Below are 25,130 nucleotides of genomic sequence, written 5' to 3'. Positions count from 1 at the left end.
AGAAAACCAGAAAATCTTTAAAACGATGATCTGATCCGCTATAGTTGTAAGGTTTCTCTTTCTGATCCATGTAGGAACCTTCGATCGTCGAAATGGATGACGAGCGGCGAAGGATCTTAGAGAGAGAGAGAGAATGAGAGAATTTATCGAATAAAACCTAATTGAGCCTTTAAGTAATCTAAATAAATATCTCCTCTAAGATATTTATATACAAATATCTCAAAATATCTTCTCCAAAATATCTCCTCCAAAATATCTCTTTATTTATTTATTTATTTATTTATTATTTATTATTTATTTATTATTATTATTTTTTTCGGGGTCAGGTTACTACACTGTCTCTTCGAAAAATTAAATATATAGGCAGGAGATTTAAATATATAGTCTCTTCAGGTGGATTATCTTACCATATCTTCTGAAAATTAGTATTCTTTAAATTTTAAAAGACATATTCTCTTCCGGAGAATATTATACTCTTGTGGAGTAAAAGTTACAAGAAATAAATTAAATAGGATTTAAAAAAAAAATCTCAGATAATTAGAGTTTCGTGCTGATAACGTATTATAAAAGATACAGAAAAATAAATAGAGATGAGACCGAAATTTATGTGATTCGGCTATGCCTACTCCACGGGCGGATAGGATAAAAAATTTCACTATCTCGGGAGAAATTACAAGTTGATTTGGAACCGGCCTTACAAAATATCTCTCTTCTTTTTATCCCTCATCTTCTCTCATATTTTCTATATGCCTATTCTCTTCAAGTATTTTTCTGTACATTACAAAATGAGAGGGAGAGGATCCTTTTATAGGGAAATACATGGTGGTGGAAGATGAAGGAGTGGAAGATGAAGGAGTGGCAACCATTCATATTTTTCATAACATATTTAGATAACTTAAAAATTCAAAATAAAATTTGATATTATTTATAAACAATAATTGTGTCAAACCATTTAGGAATATTATATTCCTAAGAATTTCATATTACTATAACTAATGAACCAAATGAAGGAATCGTTGATAGATGGTAATTTGATTACTGAAATTTAAGATTTCGATAATTTAAAATTTTTCTAGAATATAACATTTCATGAACTAAAAACCTCCTCAATTCAATCTTATATTACATTTTGTTCAATTTCACATAATTCAAAAGATCGAATGCCAAGACCCCAAACACAAGCATGAGTTACTTGTGTTTGCAAGTATGAATTTTATACTTTAAGTTAAAATTTTGAAAATTGGATGAAATAAAAAAATATTTTTATATTTTATTTATTCAAATATACACAAAATCAAATTGAAGGTCTAAACATAATAATCGTATATTTATAAATTCTTACTTCGAATGATTGAGATTAAGTTATGTTTGGAGTTTGAATTGTTAAATATACATACATACATACATATATATATATATATATATATATAAACATCTACATTTTTCAAGTTCACTAAACTACTTCTAAAATACAAAAGGGGAATTTTCGGCCGTCTTTTTAAGACAATTTTTAAAATACCTAAATTATCCCTTAAGTGTTCTTCACTTTAATTTTAAATTCTTTTAATTTCTTTAAATGTTATAAAGTGTTTAAAATACCCTCATTAAACACTTTTCATATTATTAAATTTCTAATATGTCCAAATGATACGAATAGCCACATAATTGTTTGTCTTTCCCACTCTCAATTCTTTTTATTTTCTTCTCCCAACCAAAACAAAATCGTTTATTGTATTCCTTGCGTGTTAACTTTTAAAATACCCAAATTATTTTTTGAGTGCTCTATATTTTAGTTTAAAATTTATTTTGTGTTAAAAAATATTATAACTTATTAGGTCTTCCCATGTTGTTAAAATTCATAATATGTATAGTTGATATGAATGGTCACTTAATCATTCGTCTTCTCTATACTCTCAATTCCCTTCATTTTCCTATCCCAAACCCCAAGCTATGTGTTTTTATCATTCTTATCTCAACATTAAATTTAGTTCACCTAGTTGTAGAATGAATTTGAAGATTTGTTACAGTATCAACTACAAGTTAGGTGTGACCATAGAATGATATATCTGATAGGGATCAAGAAACAATAATCACACACACAAGCAAAACAAATACGCAAAATAAGAACATTAGAATTTACATGGTTCGGTCTAATCTAACCTACGTCAATAAAGCACACCAAATTTACTATAACGTGGGAGAAAAACAAGAGGAGAAGACACACACTCAACTCAACTCTTCTCACACTTTTCTCTCTCTCTCTCACCTTTAGCCCTCTCATACTCCTCACTCACTCACTTGCATGCACTATATTCACATTCACGTACAATTGCTTCATTATATAGCTATATTGAATGGATAGGAAATGAAGGGAGTAATTGGGATATTAATGAGTTATTTTAGCACTCGAGCATTATCATTCTAGCATATGAAAGCTGGCTCCTTCGTGATCTGCAGCTCATCCTCATCAAGCCATTAAATTTCATATTTATTTCTCCGTTTCCATATTTTATTAACAATCTCTCACTTGGAGATGAAGACACCATCTCAACCAGTAAATAGATAAATGATGTGTTCAAATCTGTCTTCAAGTATGAAGACCAACTGAAGTTGAGTACAACTTTAGTTTCTCAGTAGTCACCACCTTTGTCAACATATCTGTCGGATTCCTATTACCTTGGATTTTTTTTTAAGTTTCAACACTCCATCCTTTAATAGAGATTTGACGAAATGATAACGTAATCCAATGTATTTGGTTCTGGAATGAAATGCAGAGTTCTTTGCTAGATGTATCGCACACTGACTGTTGCTGTGTAAAACATTACTCTCCTGCTTTATTCTGAGTTCTGTCAACAAACCTTGAAGCCAAATCATCTCTTTACTGGCTTCTGTCGCCGCTACATACTTAGCTTCTGTAGTGGATAGGATAACAATCTTCTATATTTGCGACATCCAACTAATAGTTGTTGTGCCAACAGTGAACACATATACTGTGGTGCTTTTGCAATGATCAATTTCATTAGCAAAATCAGCATCAACATATCCTTGAATTTTCAAGTCTCTTTTTCGGAAACATAGGCATTTATCAATAGTGTCATGTAGATATCTCAAGATCCACTTCACTGTTTCCCAGTGAGTCTTTCTTGGATTTGACATGAACCTGCTAATAGCTCCCACTGCTTGACCAATGTCTGGTCTGCTACCAACCATGATGTACATGCATGAGACGTCCAATGGCTGAGGCATAAGGTACCTTAGCCATGAAGTCTTTCTCTTCATCTGCCTGGGAAACCTGATCCTTGGAGAGATGGAAGTGACCGACCAATGATGTATTTACTGCTTTGGCACTGCTTATGTTGAATCTCTGTAAAACATGATAATTTACTCCAATTGAGATAACCGCAACATTCCCTATTTCTTATCTCCGGAGATCTGCATCCCAAGTATCTGCTTGGCTGAACCCAAGTCCTTCATGTCAAACTCCTCTAACATTTACTGCTTCAATTTTTTGATCTCTCCTATATCTAGTCCTACAACTAACATGTCATCGACATATAGAAATAGTGTGATATAACTAGACTGATACCTCTTGAAGTAGCAACAGTGGTTGGAATTACACTTTTTAAAATCTTTCCTGTGCATAAATCTATCAAATTTTCTATACCATTTCCTAGGAGCTTGTTTGAGACTATACAAGCTCTTCTTCAATCTGCACACAAGATCCTCTTTATCTTTTACTAAGAATCCTTCTGGCTATTGCCTGTAAATCTCTTCATAAAGATCACCGTGAAGAAATTCTGTCTTCACATCCAACTGCTCGAGATGGAGGCCCTTCGAGGCAACAATGCTTAATGCTAATCTGATGGTTGTTAACTTCACAACTGGTACAAAGATATCAGTGTAGTCAATTCCTTCCTTCTGCTCGAAGCCTTTGACTACCAATCGAGCTTTGTACCTTCTGGATCCATCATGCACTTCTTTGATCCTCTACACCCACTTTTTATTAAAGGCCTTCTTACCTTTGGGCAACTCAGCTAGTTCCCACGTTTTGTTGGAATTGAGAGACTTCATCTCGTCCTTCATTGCAAGCTCCCACTTACTCGAATCTCCCGCCTAACATGCTTCATCATAGCATTCAGGTTCTCCTCCATATGTAAGAAGTAAATAATTCATATACCTCTTATTTGGTACATGCTGCCGAGAAGATCTCCTAAGCTCCGGAGCTGGAGTAGGAGGCGGTGGTGTGACAATCTGCTCGACAAGTTCCTCCACTTTAGGAATCTCAGCATTTTTCTATTGTGTCTCCTCTACTTAAGGATTCTCGATATGTTGTGTCCCGAAACCTTCTACGACATCATCCAAGTCTACATAGGTTGTTTCATTCTAAACTAGTTCTGCATGGTTTGTTGGTTCTGTTGTGTGTCTCTCTTTGCACATCACATTTTCATTAAAGATCACATATCTCTCTTTGTACATCACCTTTTCATTAAAGATCACATCTATACTTCTGATCACCTTCTTGTTGTCATTATCCTAAATGCGATACCCATACACATCTTCACCGTAACTGATGAAGGTGCATTTCGGTACTTTGGATCAAACTTGTTTCTAACATGATCATTAACATGCATATATGCTACACAACCAAAAACTTTCAAATGTGAAAGCCTCACCTATTTTTCACTCTATACCTCTTCTAGTAGACTGTGGTCCTACGGTACTGATAGACTCCTGTTAATTAAGTATGCTGCTGTGTTGACTGCTTCTGCCCATAACTGTTTTGGTAAGCCTGACTGCATATGCATGCTTTTGGATCTTTTAGTCAATAATCGATTCATCCGCTCGGCTACGCTGTTGTGCTAAGGCGTACCTGGCACAATATAGTATAATTTCTTAACCTGGTGTCTTCATACTCACCACCGTTATCAGTTCTCAGCTTCTTGATTTTCAAACGAATTTCATTTTCAACCATTGCTTTCCAAATCTTGAAAGCATCAAAGACAGTAGATTTTTATTTCAGAAAGTAAACGCATACCTTCCAAGAATGATCATCAATAAATGTCACGAAGTAATTCATTCCACTTGTGGATGAGACAGTCGTCGGCCCCCATACATCTGAGTGGACTAGTTCAAATCTCTCATTCTTTAGGGTACTGATGTATCTCTGGAAACTAACTCTCTTCTATTTCATGAGTATGCAATCATTGCACATATCAATCTCTACTAGCCATAGATCACTCAACTTTCCCTTTGAGTGCATCACCTTGAGTCCCTTCTCACTCATGTGACCGAGTCGTTGATGCGAAATATTATTATCGTCATTTTTTGTAGCAACTGAAATAAACATACAGGCATTAGAAGTCACATAAAGTGTTCCACTTTTCTTACCTCGTGCAATTGTCAATGCACCCTTTGATATCTTCAATTCATCGCCAATGAATGTTGTGATTTATCCCTTATTTGCTAGTTGACCAACTGAGATCAAGTTCTTTCTTAGGTCTGGAATATATGCGACGTCCTTTAGCTTCCATACTAACCTGTTCATCTTGATCTTCATAATTCCCTTGTCAGTTATGTCGCAAGGTTGATCATTGCCAAGGTATACCTTACCGAAGTCACTTGGTATATACTCATATAGGCAATCTTTACTACAAGTGGCATGAAATAAGGCTCCAGAGTCTAAGACCCAAGACTCCTTCTTGCTCTCCAAAGAGCATATCAACATATCACCTTCTTCTAAAACAACATTTGCTTATGTCTTCGCCTCATATTTCTTTCTTGGACCTTTGCACTGGTTTCTGAAATGACCAAACTTTCTATAGTTCCAGCACTCAATGTTCTTTGTGCCCTGGGAACCTCTGGGATTTTCGAATTTGGACTGCCTAGTCCTAGATTTGCTGTGATTTTTTGATCATCCATGCCCACTTCCTTTCCAAGAATCTCTCCCTTGGCTTTCCACGTTCAAGGTTGAACTTGAAATGGAAGCACTGTTTGACTGCATCCTGATCTCTTCCGTCAAAATCATGTTGACGAATTCATCAAAGTTCAGTTTTGATTTTCCTATGAAACTACTAATTGCAGTAACAATACCTTTCCAACTCTCAGGCAACTGACTAAGAATCAGTAAGGCACAGATCTCACTTTCAAACTTGATTTCAACTTAGGCGAGTTGATTTAACAGCTCGTTGAAATTGTTCAGATGTCTACTAGAGCTTTCACTTGCGGACATGTTCATGGTAAATAACTTCTTTATTAAGTGTACCTTATTGGCGGCTAATGACTGCTCGTACATGTTGGAGAGCGCATCCATAAGAGACTTGGTAGCTGTCATATGCTTGATATTGAAGGCAGCAGACTTTGCCAGCGTCATCTTGATAGCTCTGAGAGCTTTTCGGTCCTCCATCATGGAATCTAACTTTCCTTTCAATGGTAAGTGCAACTTCGTGCCAAACAAGTAGTCCCTAATCTGCATCTTCCAGAAACCAAAGTTGGTGCCGTTAAACATCTAGATCCTTGAGCTCTTTTTGTTTGACATATCGATTCGTCAATTTAAAGATGGAATCAGTTCAAACGAAAATCATGATTGAGTCCGAAACGGCCGAAAACCTTAGAAATGGTTTAAGTCGTTCGAAAAACGGACCTGAAATGACTTTGAAAACCTGGTCAAACCTTCTGGTCAAAATCAGTCAACTTTCCGTTAAACTGAATGGAATATACTCCCACCTAACAGAATATTCCTAATGTCGTTACTGATGCCATTACTGATGCTGTTACCTGATTGCTGACGCGACGCTGACGTGGTAGGTGGGGTTCTAGGATGACGTGGAAGTTGATGTGGCAAGTGGGCCTAGGGATGAGGTGGAGGCTGACACGTGTCTACTGACGTGGCTCTAACACAGCGCTGACGCGACACTGATGAGGATGCTGACTCAACTTTGTTGATGTGGCACGATGACGTCATGTTGGAGTGGGTTGACTGATGACGTGGCAGTGGGGCGCAGTGATGATTGTGCTAAATTACACAAGGTAAATTCTCAGGAAAGTGGGGGGTCACAATGGACCGCTTAAGTCCCACTTTCCTAGACAGAATTTTCCTTAGACATGTAATTAGCACAATATAGTCCCTGGGACCTTCTGATCTGGCTACTTTGCTTTGATCTGACAATTTTGCTCTAATCTGGTGACTTTGCCTCGATCTAGCGACTTCGCCCCAATCTGGCTATGATACTAATTTTTAGGGATCTAGGAACAATAATCACATACACAAGCAAAACAAATATGCAAAATAAGAACACCTTAATTTATGTGGTTCGGTCTAATCTGACCTACGTCCACGGAGCACACCGAATTTACTATAACCTGGGAGAAAAACAAGAGGAGGAGACACATACTCAACTCAACTCTTCTCACACTTTTCTCTCTCTCTCACCTTCAACACTCTTGCACTCGTCGCTCACTCACTTGCTTGCACTATATTCACATTCACGCACAATTGCTTCATTATATAGCTATATTGAATGGATAGGAAAGGAAGGGAGTAATTGAGATATTTAATGGGTTATTTTAGCACATGAGCATTATCATTCCAGCATATGAAAGCTAGCTTCTCAGCGATTTGTAGCTCATCCTCATCAAGCCATTAAATTTTATATTTATTTTTAAGTTTCCCTATTTGCTTAACAATATCATGTGTTAGAAATATAAGTTGGGATGCCTAGCATTGGGAAAGTGAGCTTCACTTCTTTAAGGAGGTTAGTTGTAATCTTATTTTTAATATGCATTTTTTATTGTTTAAGGATTCAGATTCTTTTGTACCAAGTAGCCCCCTGAATCCAGCAACTAAAGTCATTATTAGTTCTTGTGGCAGAGTTGAGCAGTTAGAGACACAAAATCCTAATTTTGTTGGTCATAAATCAACTTACAAGGATAAGTTTGATGGTTTCAAAAATGCATTTGCTATCTTTGAGATCATCAAGCCGATAAGTTATTCAACTTGCATATCAAATAATATCTAGGATATGTTAGTAACTTTCATAGTCATGAGGTTTGTCTGTATTCAAATGTACGCTCTTTTGTTGATGTTGTTTTTTTTTTTTTTTTGTGTGTTTTTATGAATTAATACATAGATCTTAGTATTTTCTCATCTTTAAAGTTAATGAGTTGAAATTTATGAGTTCCTTTGGTTATACATAATCTAAGCAATTAGTAGGGAATTTGTAACATGTGATTACATGCACACACACACACACACACACACACACACACACACACACACACACATATATATATATATATATATATATATATATATATTCTGTGCTTATATATCTATCTTAAGATCTAAGGAAGTGTATCTTGATAGTTATGGTGCAACCCCAAAAGGGGGGGGGGGGGGTGAATTGGGTATTTAAAAATTTGTTGCCCAGGTCACCAGATTTAAACAACAATGTAATTTAGCCTAGGGTTAGTCTGTGCAAGCATCAAACAAACATACACGTGCAGTAAATGTAAATTGCGGAAAAGTAAAGAATACGCACGATATGTTATCGAGGTTCGGCCAACAGTGCCTACGTCCCCGCCTTGGCCACACCGGCACAAGGATTACCACTATAATGCTCACTTAAACGGGTGGAGCGACACCTATACAAACCAGGTCAATTCAAGAGGCTGACCTCAACCGACACGCCTTAACAGGATGGCACACCTAGCTTTCCTAACCGGGTCTAAGCCAATCCGGGACTATTCCACAGGGCTAGTCTCCCTCTTCAGGCCCGTGCCTGGAATACAACCAATGTGTATAAATTTGTTTGTACACATAAATGCGCTTCAACACAAGCAGATGTGTGCACCAATATAACTCAGTCAATAATGCAAGCACGAATGATATATAAATATGCTCAGTGCTCTAATGTGTGCTAAACACTCAATCGCGAATATATTTTCAGTCAAGATCTAGAGTGTATATCTAAGTAGGATTTGAAACACACTATTTGAATATCACAAAATTAGATCAGGGTTTCAAATATGCTAAGTAAGATAAATCAAACAAACTCAACAACATATTTCAATGTACAAAGCACAATGGAGTTGTTTGAAAGACTAGTTTTTGTAAAGGATTTTTGCACACAAAATCTAGGTTTAGTTAACTTGCAACAAAGATGCAAGAACCAAAACCCTTAAAATTTTTCCACACTAGATTTATCAAATGAAATCCGTGGAAGAACTTTAATGCTAAACTCTCAAAGAAAATCAATCAAGCAAATAATCCAAGTGAGAGTTCTAGCAAAGTAGGTTAAGCACAATAGCCTTGAAATACTCGCAATGCTTAGAGAAATCATGAGTGAGAAATATGTGAGTGCTTGAAAGAATATTTGGCTAATATAGGGTTTTGAGGGTTTTGAAAGATGAGAGAATTTTTGCCCTAATCAAGTTTGCTAATCCATTGCTAATTAAGACAAATGAACAAGTATATATAGGCAAAGAAGATTTTTTGACCGTTGGGGACACAATGGGTATTATTAGAATTTTCTAAAAGACCATTAAGAAAATTAACCGAGTTTACCCCATTAAAAAATTAGGTAAAAATTATTTTAACCCGCGAGGTTTGGGTGCCCGGCCTAAGGTTCGGGTGCCCGAACAGACACAGTCAAGAAATCAATTTTAAGAAGTTTGGGTACCCGAGTTGAGGTTTGGTTGACTAAAACAAAGTCAGTAGCCAAATGTTCAAGGTTCGGGTGCCTGAAGCATAGTTCGGTTAATCGAATTAGGTAGTTCGGTCGCTCGAGTCTCTATTTGAACGTAAATAGACGGTCGCCCGAGTAGTTGAAAAGTGCTCTGAAAAGTATCGGGTGCCCGATGAAGATACGTTCAAAATAGGTTTGGTCGCCTGAAGCAAAGTCAATATGTTGACTTTGTTCAGTCGCCCAAGCCACTTTACACGGCATAGGTTCGGTCGCCCGAACCCACTTAGCCTATTCAGTTTAAGTCCATGTTTTAGTCAGTTGTGATTCTCCTGATATGAAGATGATAATGGGGACCTTTGTGCATTTGTTTAGTGACCTAGGGTCTGTGTAAGCCCCTAAAGACCAACTATGGTTGTTTTGAGCATACCTACCTATCATGCATTATGCAAATTATTACAAGCCATACACGTGCACAGTCTGTAATAAATTACATCTCAGAATGAAGAAATAATTAAATGAATGCACAATATAACATATATATCTTCATTTTTCGGCACGAACACTTCACGCCATCATGATATGACTTTCAGTCCTAAGTACACACAAGGTGAACCTGCATGCAATTCTCAATACAAATATCAGTACCAAGATTATTTGTCATAATCAAAACTGGGTGTGACCAATAAGGTCAACAAATATAAGGACTGAAATTAAATAAAAAAGAAAGAGCTCATTTAGTATCCTTAAAAAAGGGATAAAATAAAAATGATTAATAGAAAAATTTGTTTTATGGAGTATATATGTGAAATTGACTCCAAGTTTTCAGTTTAGAAATTAGATTCATCAAGAATTGAAATGAACAAAGATATTCATATATCTACCTTTTTTTATTTTAAGAGAGAGTTTTTTGGAATTTATTATTATTATTATTATTATTATTATTATGCAATAGTATTAGTAGTAGATTAATTTTTTCCTTGATTTACTTTATTTAATTATCTATTTTAGAAAACAACTAGAAAAATAATAAAAATTCAAATAAAAAGTCAAGAAAATCCTAGAAAATTAAAAATATATATATAAAGAACTGTAAAATAATAAAAATTAAAAAGGCACCAAATGGTTTGTATATCATTTTTTTTTCAAAAAAAAAAAAAAAACTAGAGAAAAAAAACAAGGATATTTGAAAATGAGAATTTTGTAAGACAACTATTGTTATTAATATAAACATAAATTTGAAGTGTATAGGTTCACTAAAATGTGGAATGCTCCAAAAATAAGGAGCCATCTCCTTATGCATTAAATAAATTCAACAAAGTTACTAAATTTTGATATAATTGATAACAAGGTTTGGATACCGTTCCTTCTTCTAGCTTCTTTTAAACTTTCACATGGGATCTCAAGTCTTCAAAATTTGTGTACTTAAATTATAGTAAGGGATCTTTATTTTAGTTTGAACATATGCCGGTGGTTTTACTTTATATATTAATATTTTAATACTTAAAAAACTTAAATGGATTGAGACAAATTTTAATATAGTTTTATATTATATTTTTTCTAAATTCAAATTCAAATTCAAACATAGAGTTAAGAGTGTTTAGCTTTCTCTCTCAAACCTACAATAATAGGATATAGCACCTGTGTTCAATACTAAATTATCAAAAAAATAAAATATATATAACAAATTAATAAATAATTTTAATTTTACGCATTATTGATATTTAAATTTATTCTGAATATATTAAAATACTTTTTTTAATAATATTTTACTGGGAAAAATGTAATAAAAAATAATTTTCTCTTATTTTCTTTTCCTTTTTTTTAAAAACAAAACAAAACAAAACTCTCCATTGAAAAGGGCCTCAGAGGAACAAAAGATTATGATATCTCAGGCACAGCAAAAACGCTAGGAAAATGAAGAAAACGACGACGTTTAGAATTAGATTGTTCGAAAACAAAACTCCTCGCTGCTTGTCACCTGTTTCAGCAGCGAGAAAGACCAGAAGAAGCTCCTGTAAAAGGGTGGAGAGTCTCGGTTCTACGGCGGCATGGGCTCCGCTTCCGGCAGATTCCTCCTTTCGTTGCTCTTCCTGAGCCTTTTTTTCAATGCTCTCTCTCAATCGCTCATCGAAATGCTGCCGGAACACCGCCGCTCCGGCCACCGGCTGATCCTCAGAGACGACAACCTCTTTTGCGACAGCTGGAGATTCTCCGTCGAGACCAACGATGCCGGGTTCTGGAAGACAATTCCCCAGCGGTGCTTGCGATTCGTTCAGGACTATATGACCGACGAGCGGTACCAGTCGGACTTGAAGGTCGTCGCCACCGATTCTTTGGAGTTTGCAAAGAGTGTGGAACTCGCCGGCGACGGCAAGGACGCGTGGATCTTCGACATCGACGAGACGCTGCTCTCGAATTTGCCCTATTACGAAGTCCATGGATTCGGGTAAGAGACGAGTTTCTTTCTAGCCCTTGGATTGGTTGAAGTTGAATCGTATCATGTGGATAAAATGATAGTCTGCTACGTCAGTCCCTCTCTGACATTTCATTCGGATTGTTTGATTTGGAGAGATCCTTCAAATCTCGAACACCTGAATTATTCTTTTATAAAATATGAGATAAATGCAGAGGAATGGAGGCATATTAATAATTTTTTTTATGACCTATTTTTTAATCGCTTCCTGGAAAAAAAAAAAGGGAATCGTTTTATCATTCAATTTCTCGAAATTCCCTTATTCTTTGGTTTTACACATAGATGCGAGAATTTTTATTTTTTATTTTTGGCCCTTTTGATTACTATTCAGTTATCCAAATAAAAAAGAAGAAAAAATATTATTATTTATTTTCCTTTTTTTTCAAAAAATCACAATCATTTCTCTTCTTTCTCTTGAAATATGGTGTTTGTTTGTTTGTTTGGATAAACCTGTTGGGGTTCAACTTGTTGCCCACATTCACACTGGGAATTTCAGACGTTTGAATCTCTGTTTGTTTTCTTCTCAATGAAGTTTTAAAATTTCAAGTTAGGTTATTTTAAGGGTATAAACTTCACCTTTATGTTTTGCCCAGCGTCATTCCACTTGGAACTGGAGTTGATGGTAACAAATTCTATCAAATATAGTGGTTGGTAGTTAGTGAGTCCCTAATAGCTTGCTTTGATTTGCTTCGCTTGGCTCAACCCCATGAGGTTTTCTTCGTTTACTGGAGCCCTTATGGCACCCACTTGGATCAAATGACTGCTCACCAATCTATTTGTTGGTCGTTACTAAGAATCAAAGAAAAAACTTCACTGTCAATTTTCACCTGTTTTGTTCTATTTTGGTCTTTCCCCTGGTTTATACGTGTTTGAACATTAATTCTTATTATGTTCATAGACTAAACATATTGCTCAGTATGAAATGTGCCACTTCGGCACATCGAAGCATCAAAGTTTGAGTGGCTTTGGTATGCTTTAGTACGTAATTACTTAAAGAGTGGGCCTTCTTGATTCTGCTTTTCCTCATAGGAAAATGCTTAATGCCACGGGCCTATGGGGAAGTGGCTGGATGCAGTAGGTAGGTTGGGCCCACAATGTTGTATCCAGCCACCTACTGCAACGTGGGCCTGTGATGACCATAGGCCTGCAGCATTTAGCATTCCTGCCTAATAAAATGTTTTTTTTAGACATGAATGTTGTCATTTGGCTCACATCAAATAGTCCGGTTTGTTCAGTTGTATTCAATTGAAATGAATAGTTTTAGAAGTGGTTTTGATAGCCACGAGTATTAAAAATTAATTGTTTAGGAAATGTGAGGGCTATGATGATTCCTACCTTATAATGGTCATTTTGTTTTTGCCTTGGTTGGTTGATCAAAAAATTAGGAATTGTTATTGTTGTCATGTATTTTTAAACTTGGTTTTCTACTACTATAGATGGGGAACCTTGTGATGGAGTAATGCATTCTATTGGGCTAGGGAGTTCAAAAGTAAGGGTAAGGCTAGGCTATGTTGTGTAAACTTGAATTAAAAAAACTCAAATCTATTATCTTAAGCTTGTTTATATACATTTGACTTGAAAAACTGATGGAATGTAGTACTTGACAAGAACTAAAAGAGTTGATGCAGCATCTAAATAAGATCCGTTTTAATGTCCTAATTTTTAATATATTTTGTTTTCTTTGTTTAGGTTAGTTTTATTATGGTCATATCTTCAAGATTCTAGGTTATATTATTTAGAAGCAAGATTCTAGGGTACATTATTTAGGAAACTCGTATTTGGTTGATTTAGGTTTAAATATTAGTTTCCTTTCCCTCCAATCATTGTAAGCATATGAAAGGCCCTTATGTATTAGGGTATCAAAGACTGGAATTGAGAATTTAATGTGTTAGACATTGGACCTGCATCAACTGATTTCAGCATAGAGTTTGATCTGATATGGCTGTAAGTGTTGTTTGACAGGGTTCGTGATTTTAACTTAAATTGCCGCTGCATCCAGTGTTTGACAGGGTTATCTACAAGTTTTAACTCAAACTTGTAATTTTGCTTTTTGTTTGTTTGTTTTTGTTTTTTTGTTTTTTGTTTTTGGTGATTTTAACTTAAATCGCTTTGCATAAAAGAACTTCTAGTTTTTTTACTTAAATTGCTTTGCATAACTGCCTCCAAGAGCACCTAAAAAAAATTAATAGCACTACTAGTTTTTGATATCTTGGATCTATTATGTAAACTGAAGGAGAAATCAAAAAAGATATTATGCATAGAGTTAAAGTAGGGTGGATAAAATGGACAAGTGCTTCGAGTGTGTTGTGTGATCATATGATACCCTTAAAATTAAAAGGAAATTTTATAGGACAGTTATAAGACCAGTTATGCTATATGGATCAACATGTTGGGCAACAACACAACAACAAAAAACCAAGCCTTAGTCCCATTAAGTGGGGTCGGCTATATGAATCATTTTCCGCCAATTTATGCGATCATGGACAATTTCTTTTGATAGATTCAAAGACATTAAATCCTTACTCACTATCTTCTCCCAAGTTATTTTAGGTCTACCCCTACCCCTTCTACTGCCCCCCACAGTAACTAAGTCACTCTTCCTCATAGGTGCACTATAAGGCCTACGTTGCAAGTGTCCATACCATCTGAGTCGTCCTTCCCTTATCTTATCTTCTATAGGAGCTACACCTAACTTACCACGAATATGTTTATTCCTTAATTTATCTTTTAATGTTATACCACTCATCCATCTAAGCATCCTCATCTCGGCAACTTTTATTTTTTGGATATTATGTTTGTTCGTCGCCCAACATTTTGATCCATATAGCATAGCTGGTCTTATAGCTGTCCTATAAAACTTCCCTTTCAATTTTAAGGGTATTCTACGATCACATAGAACACTTGAAGAATTTCTCCATTTTACCCAACCTGCTTTAACTCTATGCATTACATCATCTTCATTTTCTCCTTCAGCTTGCATAATAGATCCAAGGTATTGAAATTTACAAGTGCTATTTATTTCTTCATCATCAAGTTTAACTTTGTCTCCAATATTCCTCTTATCATTACTAAAATTACATTTCATATATTCTGTTTTATTTCTACTTATCTTAAAGCTTCTAGATTCCAAAGCTTCTCTCCATAATTCTAACTCAGCCTCTACTCCATCCCTAGTTTCGTCAATTAATACAATATCATCTGCAAACAACATACACCATGGAACCTCCTTTTGAATACTCTTAGTCAATTGGTCCATCACTAAAGCAAAAAGATAAGGACTCAAAGCAGATCCTTGATGTACACCTATGGTAATTGGAAATTCTCTAGTTTCTCCATCTATAGTCTTTACACTAGTCATTACTCTATCGTACATATCCTTAATGACATCGGTATACCTACAATATATACCCTTTTTTTCTAAAACCCACCATAGAACTTCCCTAGGTATCCTATCATATGCTTTCTCAAGGTCAATAAATATCATATGCAAGTCCCTCTTCTTTTCCCTAAACTTTTCCATTAATCTTCTTAAAAGATAAATAGCTTCTGTGGTAGATCTCCCAGACATAAAACCAAATTGATTTTCTGAGATCTTCGTTTTTAACCTTAATTTTTGTTCAACTACTCTTTCCCATAGTTTCATCGTATGACTCATAAGTTTAATTCCACGATAGTTATTACAATTTTGAATATCTCCTTTATTTTTGTATATAGGTATTAAAGTGCTTTTCCTCCATTCATCTGGCATTTTCTTAGTTTTTACAATTGTATTAAATAAATTAGTTAACCATATAATTCCGTTATCACCCAAGCATTTCCAAACTTCAATTGAGATGTTATCTAGTCCCATAGCTTTCCCATTTTTCATCTTTTTTAGTGCAAACTTAACTTCGTTAACTCTAATTTTTCGAATAAATCTTATATTTTTAGTCTTTTCCTCATTTGACAATTTTAAATTTAAGCCTTCTATTTGGTTTTCGTTAAACAACTTACTAAAGTAACTTCGCTATCTTTCTTTAATATCTTCGTCCTTAACCAAGACAATATCATCCTCACTTTTTATACATTTTACATTTACTAAGTCCTTGTTCTTCCTTTCTTTAGCTTTAGCAAGTTTAAATATATCTCTTTCCCCTTCTTTTGTACCTAATCTATCATACAAACTATTAAATGATCTATATTTAGCTTCACTAACGGCCCTTTTTGCATCTTTTCTTGTCTCCTTATATTTTTCAAAGTTATTGCTGTTTCTACATTTTTGCCACGTTTTATACCAAATTCTTTTTGTCTTTATGATTTTTTGTACATCTTTATCCCACCACCAACTTTCTTTGCTATTTGAGAATCTTCCCCTTGATTCACCTAAAATATCTTTTGCTATCTTTTTAATAGAGCTAGCTAATCTATTCCAAAGAGTATTTGAATCTATCCCATCCTCTAAGGTCCAATCCCCATTTTTGATCATTTTATCTTTAAATTTTATTATATTTTCTCCTTTTAGGTTCCACCATCTAGTTCTCCTACACTGGTTTATTTTATCCTTTTTCTTCCATTTTTTAATGCATATATCTAACACTAAGACTCTATGTTGTGTGGTTAGACTTTCACCTGGAATAACTTTACAATTTTTGCATGATACACGATCTACCCTCCTAGTTAAAAAAAAATCTATTTGACTTCTATTTTGTCCACTTTTAAAGGTTATTAAGTGTTATCTCTTCTTAAAGTAAGTATTCATTATACTAAAATCATATGACATAGCAAAGTCTAAGATCATCTCCCCAGACTCATTTTTGTCTCCATATCCATATCCTCTATGTATCCTTTCATAATTTTTATTATCTCTTCCAACGTGTTCATTCAGATCTCCTCCTATAAATATTTTCTCAGTCCCTGGTATGCCTTGTATAATACTATCCATATCTTCCCAAAATTGTCTCTTAAGATTTTCTGCTAAGCCAACTTGAGGAGCATAAGCACCAATGATATTTATTATCTCTTGTCCTAATACCATTTTGATTTTTATAATTCTATCCCTTACTCTAATTACATCCACAACGCTATCTTTTAAGTTTTTGTCTATAATAATGCCTACTCCATTCTTATGTTTTTCTTTTCCAGTGTACCAAAGTTTAAAACTTGATTTATCGATTTCTCTATCTTTCTCCCCCACCCACTTAGTTTCTTGAAGACAAATTATATTAATTCTTCTTCTAATCATTGTATCCACAATTTCCATACTTTTACCCGTAAGTGTCCCTATATTCCAAGTTGCTAATCTAATCCTAGTTTCCTGAACTAACGTCTTTACCTGCCCACGTCCAGAATGATGCAGGAACCCTCGCATATTTGACACCGTACCCGGGCGCCGACACGGCACGTCGCTTCGGGGTGACAACCTAGCCCACCCTCGCCCACTTTTCGCTACACCCGGGTGGTTCAAGTGCAACGCGTCGCTCGTAGGGGACGCCCCAACAAATATTCTGTAAGGGGATCAACATGTTGGGCAATTGAGAAATAACATATCCAAAAAGTAAAAGTTACTGAAATGAGAATGTTAAGGTAGATGAATGGTATAATGTTAAAACCTAAATAAGGAATGAACATATTTGCAGTAAATTGGCGAAAAAGTATCCATATAGCCAACCCCACCTTGTGGGGCTTAAGGCTTGGTTTGTTGTTGTTGTCTTTATGATTTAAAAATTGCAAGTCAATTTTGAATTTAGTATTATGGATGAAGGATGATGATCTCACAACATTATTTATGCTGCAATTGCATATGGTGGTCTATTGTGTTCATTTATTTGTTATTGATTTACTGACAGTGGAACTGTAGTAAATGTGCGTACAAAGTGAGCTTTTAGAAATTTGGAAGCATACTCTTTAACATTATAGAGGGAGGGGAAATGATCTCTACCAAAGAGGGACAAATGAGGTTTTTTTAACAATTGTTTTTGATTAGCAAAATAAACATCTTATTGATAGCAAGATGGTTGACAAGCAACAGAAATACACCTAGACTTGATGCATCCAGCGCACTCACCTAGCCAGACATACATCCAGCGCAACACTCCACTCCTGTAGGCAGTCCTTTTAACAAAATAGACACTTTACAAATACAGCCAGACATACACCTAGGATAGCATTCCACTCCAGTAAGAAACCCATTGATAAAATAGACACTGTCACACAATCTAATCCTAACAAATATTCCCAATTACTTGCAAAATAGATCCCACTTGAAAATCCACACAATGAACCTCCACCCACACAAAAGTAGCTGTGGATGAGTTACCATTTCCATTTAACCATGTCCTATTTCACATCATCCTGCCATGGAAGTTTTAAAAAAATGGAACTTTTGAAACCAGTTGATCCTATACTTTGCACTTGCTCTTCCCTGAGAAGATTAGGATTTAAGCCCTTACATTTTTTAATTTATAAGGTTTTCTATATTAATTAGAACCTGTCATATAGAATCATAGATACCCAACAGGAAAAAAGATTCAAAAAAAAAAAAGCTTGCATCCCAATTGTGTTAGTTCTTTACAAAGGGATTAGGAAATAACGGATGGTTGTTTCCTTATACGAAAATTTTTTCCCTGGTACTTTGCATGGTCAATGAAGAACTTATATGCAGCCTTTTGCTGCATATATGTAGCTTTGACTAACTAAAGGATGAGATATGTTTATTCTTTCTTCTTCTTCTTCTTCTTCTTGATGGTGAAAAAGGATAAAACCTATTTAAATCACTTGTTTCATTGCAAATCAAATGTGAAAAATAAGTCACCCTCATTAAGTTTGATTAAATTGAATTGTGTCTGCATGCCTGTCCATGCGTGTGCACATGTGTATACCTTGCATGCCGTGATCTGAAAGCCACAAGTATCATTATACTACCCGACTGCTATGCAGCACAACTTTCCTCTTAGTTAAGGTAATTTTTTATTATAAAAAATTTCACGTTCCTTGCAAGTGTCCCCATTATTTTTTGTTGAATGGATATTATGGGCCTATCAACCTCATATTTTTACATAGTCTAATGATGCTCATTTGTGTGTGTGTAGTTGTTTGACGAGTGTCCTTACCTTTATTGACCTGTACACTGTAAAGCTGAAGATGTTTTTAGTCCTCAACTCTGTAATATCTATAGTTCAACTGGAAATTTCCACCTCTTCACAACTTTCATTTGGCAAATTGTACAATTTATGTTAGCAAACTGTATAATTCTCCTCTAAATCCACAGCTTTATGTGGGATCACTCAATGCTTCCACACTGTCATGAGCACTTTTTGGTATGTTAGATCACATCAATGCTTGAAGCTATTTTGTTTGATTCAATTATTTATTCTCTTTTTGGTTGATCAAAGTTAGATTAAGCTATCTTATTTTGACCGTATTAGATCAGAGACGTTTGATGAAAGAACTTTTGATGACTGGATTGATTTGGCTGAGGCACCTGCTATACTGGCAAGTTTGAGTTTGTACAAGGAACTCAAACAGATGGGCTTTAAGGTAATTTTGTTAACTGGTCGGAGCGAACCTCAAAGGAATGTCACATCAAAAAATCTTCTATTTGCTGGCTATAGTGATTGGGAAAGGCTTATCTTGAGGTATGCAAGCCACTTAGGGATGATTTTGTATTGTTGCTTACTAGCTTTATTATTATGTGTCACTTGTTTAAATTTTAGGGTAAAAGGCTATGATGTCCCTTGAGGTTTGGCGAAAAGATATGGACCTTTTGAAGTTTCATAAGTTATAGGAATCTCTCTTGAGGTTTGGGAAAAGTACATGGACCTGACATGAGGTTTCAAAAATTTTAGAACCTCATGTGGTTTGCCAAAAAGATTCAAGCCTTCCCTTTTATTTGGCAAAAAGACAAATCCAATGAGGGGTATAAGTATTCCAAAAATCACTGTCAAGGGAGATAAGTGAGTTTGCCAAACCTTAGAAAAGATCTATGAATTTTCGAAACCTGAGGGGAAGTTTATGTCTATTGTCCTAATTTTAACAATGTCATGACTAGAGCTGTATTTACCAATCATGCTCCCTTTGGTTTTTTTTTTTTCCATTGTTGTTGAAAAACTTCAATATTATGAGTAACTGATGATTGATTTATGGGCATGAAACAGGGGACATTCAGATCAAGGCACACTGGCCACAGTTTACAAATCTGCAAAGAGAAAGGAGATAGAAGATGAAGGTTATAGGATTCATGGGAGCTCTGGAGATCAATGGAGTGATTTGGTGGGTTGTGCGATTGCCAGACGGTCCTTTAAACTCCCAAACCCAATGTATTATGTTGCCTGAGGTTAAAAAAAAAAAAAAAATACTGAGCAGTATATAACATGTTTATGTTGTTGCAAGTGATTGGATGTTTTAGTTCTTGGGCTATTGTTTGGTTGCCTATGAACAAATTTATTGCTGATTCATGTATTTTCCATCTTAGATTGTTAAACTAATCTCAACCAACATGGATTGCAACATTAGCAATACCTGCTGTTGGATGATGCAGTTTTCTTGGTAGCTAGATGTACAGCAAGTGTGGTGCTCCATCCTGAAAATGTTTAGCTTATACTTGCTTGATTCAATCCTGCTTTCATAAAATCTAAGAGATAGGGATAGAATGAAATATGATGGAATGGTATTCAATTTATCACTTAATCTATGTTCATTTAAAATTTTATTTTCTTCTAATATAAGTTAAATCCATTCCCAGTGTGACATTTATGCGGGGCTTATTTGAAAAAGTCAAATCAATATAAATGCAAAGAGTCAATTTTGGGCAAGTTTTGAGAAATAAGCTGTTTTTGTTCCCCTCTTGGTTAGTAAAATGGAGATGCTTTGGGTTTGGGAGGTAGGCAAATGGTGAATTAAGGGACTATAGCTTTTGGTCTCCATGTTCTACAGCTTTCCTTGGGGGGCCTCCATGCTCAAGTCAAATCTAGAATATTCACCAACCATGTCAAGTTGATGAACTTTAAAACAATAATTGGCGGTTCACACTTGATGTTTAGTGTTCTTGAAATGTCAAAACCCAAAGCCACAATACAAAGGATGTATCATGTGTGTGGTCCTGTTGTAGATATCGGATCATGTGGGTTCACATGATACCACACTTCACTCTTAATCAATAATTAAAAATAATAACAAAATAATGCACCTATCAGTGTTCCATTTCAGTCTTTGTTTTAATAAATCAACCATTACAGAACTAGCCTTCACCTGCTATGGTTAATTACCAGCATGGTTTGGTTGATTTTTTTTTGTTTTGTAAAAAGAAACCCTTCTTTTTTTATTCATGAAGAGAAACATTCATGCAAGTCAGAATCCTTCCTTGCCTAGACTAGGATACTCTGAGCTTTATATTATCAAAAAAAGAAGAAAAAAATTGGATCTTACACGTTAAAAAACTAAAAAAACAGAATCATTATTTATACATACATATACATATTGTTCATAGTCAGTAATCAAGATTTGATTACAGTGTCTCAAGTTTCAACCTGCTCGAGCTAAAAAATTAAAACTACACTCTCTCCCAACTCTGAAGTCTGATCTAATCCATTACCATCTCCTTTTCCTTCAATGAGCCAGATGTGGCCAACCTGTTCCACACAAAACAGGTCATAGGTCACGTCTCATCTCTCTCTCTCTCTCTCTCTCTCCCTCTCTCATGGGGGTGGAGACGACGAGCTCCGGATATCATTCGGGGCTCCGCCCAATGACCCGCAAATAAGAGCCTCCACAGCAGGGATCCTGAGACAGTTCAACCCACCTCCTGGGACGACGGAGCAATCCGGCTGCGGCCTCTGCATTCTTGTTCCCGGAATGCAATTCGCCGAGAAATCAAAACCCACGTTCCTGATCACCAATTTTGTACATTCCTGGCTAAACCCAGAAAAGAAATTGTAAGCCACGCTCAAATTCACAAGGCTTCTCAGAGAACAGACCAGCTCCGGCAACACCCCGGACAGCTTGTTGTGCCCCAAATTGAGCACTTCAATGTCGCTCAAGCAGGACAGAGAATCCGGCAAATGACCTGTCAGCGAATTGAAGCTCAAATCCAGCACTTGCGTATTCCTCAAGAACCCTACTCCCTCCGGAATGCAACCCGTTAACTGGTTGTTGAGGAACAAAATCTCCTTCACACCAGAGCTCGAGTAAGCAAAGCTAGACGGGATGCTCCCGCTGAATCTGTTGTTAGCCAAATTTATGACAGAAGCAGGGGAGTTGCCTAAGTTTGAAGGGATTTGGCCTTCGAACTGGTTGTTGTTGAGGAGGATCGCATCAAGGCGCTTGTTGAATAGGTCCTCTGGAATTGATCCCGCGTAGCTGTTGAATCTGAGGTCTAAGTAGACGAGATTTGGCATGAGCAGGGTCGCCGTGGGGAAAGGTCCTGAGAGGAGGTTGTTGCTGAGATCTAATTCTTGGAGGGAAGATAGGTCCCTGAAAGTTTCAGGGACTGTGCCGGAGAATCTGTTGCTGTTGAGGTGAAGAAGAGACATGTCTCTGAGCAGAGAAAGTTCATTTACTAGAGTTCCCCGGAGATTCGCCCTGTTGAGATCTATTCCGGCGACGGTGGTGGTGCCCGTTTGATCTTGAAGATCTGCACAGAAGACCCCTTTGTAAGAGCACACATTGGTGCCAACCCAGGTGGCTAAAGCCCCAAGTGGGTCTTCTTTAATTGCAGATTTCCAAGCTTGGAGAGCTCTATAAGCATCTTCAAGCTTTGCTGAAGAAGACCCAGATGGAGTTGGGCTGCCAATTCCTCCCCCAATCCAAACACCACTGCCACCACCACCACCAACGCCACCGCCAATGCCAATGCCGACACCAACGCCACCACCCACACTCACAGCAGCTTGTGTTATGGCTGTTTGGAGGAAGAGAAAAGCCAGAAGCAAGGGTTTCTCCATTTTGATCAGGTGAGGGCACAAGAGCTTGCTTGATGGCTTCGCTTGTAGGATTAGACAAAGAAGGCTGCAGCATTGAAGATAGAAGATGAATGGTGGGTTTGATTGGTCTTCATTAATGTAATTTGGTTTTAATTTTGATATATTTTATCAGTACTGTACTACACAGTTGGGGGGTCTTAACTATTATGCAATTCTTTTTCCTGTTCACGACTCCAAGTGTTGACTGGCAATTGGTGAAGTGTTCATGGTCCAAAAAAAATTGTTTGTACAAATTTTAGACTAATTAATGACAGTAAACTGTTGCTCTTTTATAGTTTTGTTTCTTTGTTTTGTCTTTTGGTAATATGCATTTCAATGTAATCAGTGCAGGAGAAATAATTAGTTCCATTACTGCTCGGAATTTTTTTTTTCACGGATGACTTTTGTCCTTCTGTTGAGTGCTTTCATTTTTAAAAATGGAATTACCAACAAAAACTGAGTTTTTAACATAATTGCTTATTTAACATCTAGCATTAAAACTTCATGTTATATTTAATTCGACAATGCTTAGAGTAAATTAATATGTACATTGAAGGATGACAATTGCCATAGGTGTGAATGATTTGAGTGTGGTACAGAAAGGTTCATCTTTTTTAGTAAGACAAGAAAAAGAGGGCTTTTGGTGGGAGAATGAGGTGAGGAAAACAGAGGCATGGGGTTGGGATCATAATTGGGTGGATGGCAGCTAAGCTTCCATGGCAGGACAAGTACTGTGCATGCCATGACCAAGCAGGAGGAAAAGGAAAGAGATCAAAAGGGGTAGTAGGGTTGAAGCCCTGGAAACCTGCAGCGTGGTTGGAAATACTGAACAGAGCTTGCGAAACTTCTCCTCAAATCTTAAAAAAGGGAAGCTGGTAGGAAACTACAGAAATGATTAAACGAGAGAAATTGAAGTAAGAAGGAAGACTTGAGAGTTTGCGTGAATTGGCAGAAGGTGACAGCAACTTCACTCATCCACCAGTCGCGCGCGCACGCACCATTTTCTTGGGCCGTAAGATGAAAGAGAGTACTGTTGGGGCTCTTCCTTTTTCTTGGGCTGCAATGTGGAATTGAGCAGTGTGGGCTCCCCCTTTGAGTAATCACTAGGATGATTTTTAAGACTCTCTCTCTCTCTCTCTCTCTCTCCAAAGAATATGGTACATTAGAGCCAGCCTTCTAGATATACAGATCAATTAACAAATACAAATTGAGTATAAACAATGTTGTTCAATGAATGTTCAAAGTCAAGCTCAAGACATTATTTTCAAAAGGGTTTTGGCTTCACATTGGGTTTAAAAAAACTAACAATTAAAAATATAGTAGGCTTATACTTTTTCATAAGAATATTTAATAATTAGATTACGTTTAATTTATGAAAAGGAGTATAGAATGAAAAATGTAATCTACTTTCAATAGACAAAAAAAAAAAAAGCGCTTATAAGGGCTTCAAACTCTATAACAAGAAGTTTCAGGAATTCAAATCAATATTTTTAACAAAAAATTGAATATCAACTTACATTTGTTTTGAGTATCAAGCTATTCTAATTTTAATTTTTAATAGAACTAAACATAAATATATGTTTAGATATATAGAGCATTCATAATTAAAAATAATGAAAAATAATTCTAGCCAATCAAATTAGGCTGTCAAAACTTGGATCAAAGTCAATCCAAACTCAAGCTAGTAACTAAAATTTGTTGCCAAAAAATGTTGTAATTTTGATTGAATAGGACAATATTTAATGGCTTATTTGGTTAGTGAAATAATTATTCCTTGAAATAAGATGGAGTAATAGCTATTCCTTGTGTGTTCTTTATTTTTTTCATTTAACATGTAATAAAAAAGGAATAAATATTTTTATAATAAAATTTAGAAATAATTTTTATTTATTTATTTCTTATTATGGACTCATATAAAATTTCATATTATTATTTACTTTATGACATCAACATAATTTTTTATACGACTAATTCAAACTAACTTATTATAATTAATCTATTCTTAAGTACTAAAGGGAGGGTTAGTAGTTGTTTCAAACT

The 25,130-nt window shown here is 35.7% G+C and overlaps 2 protein-coding genes across 3 annotated transcripts; one reads left to right on the top strand and one right to left on the bottom strand.

The window, feature by feature from the left end:
- The first annotated feature begins 11,563 nt into the window (after nt 1-11,563).
- Nucleotides 11,564-20,747, top strand: LOC131157096 (acid phosphatase 1-like). Of its 2 annotated transcripts, none has more exons than XM_058110981.1 (3): nt 11,564-12,129; nt 19,560-19,769; nt 20,289-20,747. In XM_058110981.1, exons 1-3 carry the CDS (start codon nt 11,732-11,734, stop codon nt 20,464-20,466), a joined length of 786 nt encoding a protein of 261 aa, XP_057966964.1. In that variant the 5' UTR covers nt 11,564-11,731; the 3' UTR covers nt 20,467-20,747. The 2 variants fall into 2 exon arrangements, with proteins under 2 accessions (XP_057966964.1, XP_057966965.1); XM_058110982.1 differs by having other exon boundaries at nt 11,606-12,129; nt 19,560-19,671.
- An 817-nt stretch (nt 20,748-21,564) lies between these two features.
- Nucleotides 21,565-23,456, bottom strand: LOC131157095 (leucine-rich repeat extensin-like protein 4). Its single transcript, XM_058110979.1, has one exon. It carries the CDS (start codon nt 23,070-23,072, stop codon nt 21,828-21,830), a length of 1,245 nt encoding a protein of 414 aa, XP_057966962.1. The 5' UTR covers nt 23,073-23,456; the 3' UTR covers nt 21,565-21,827.
- Between the last annotated feature and the right edge of the window lie 1,674 nt (nt 23,457-25,130).

The sequence above is a fragment of the Malania oleifera genome, chromosome 6, assembly GCF_029873635.1.
Source record: "Malania oleifera isolate guangnan ecotype guangnan chromosome 6, ASM2987363v1, whole genome shotgun sequence".
NCBI lineage: Eukaryota > Viridiplantae > Streptophyta > Magnoliopsida > Santalales > Ximeniaceae > Malania > Malania oleifera.
Note: the sequence above shows the minus strand (reverse complement) of the source record. Positions and strands in the feature narration are given on the sequence as shown.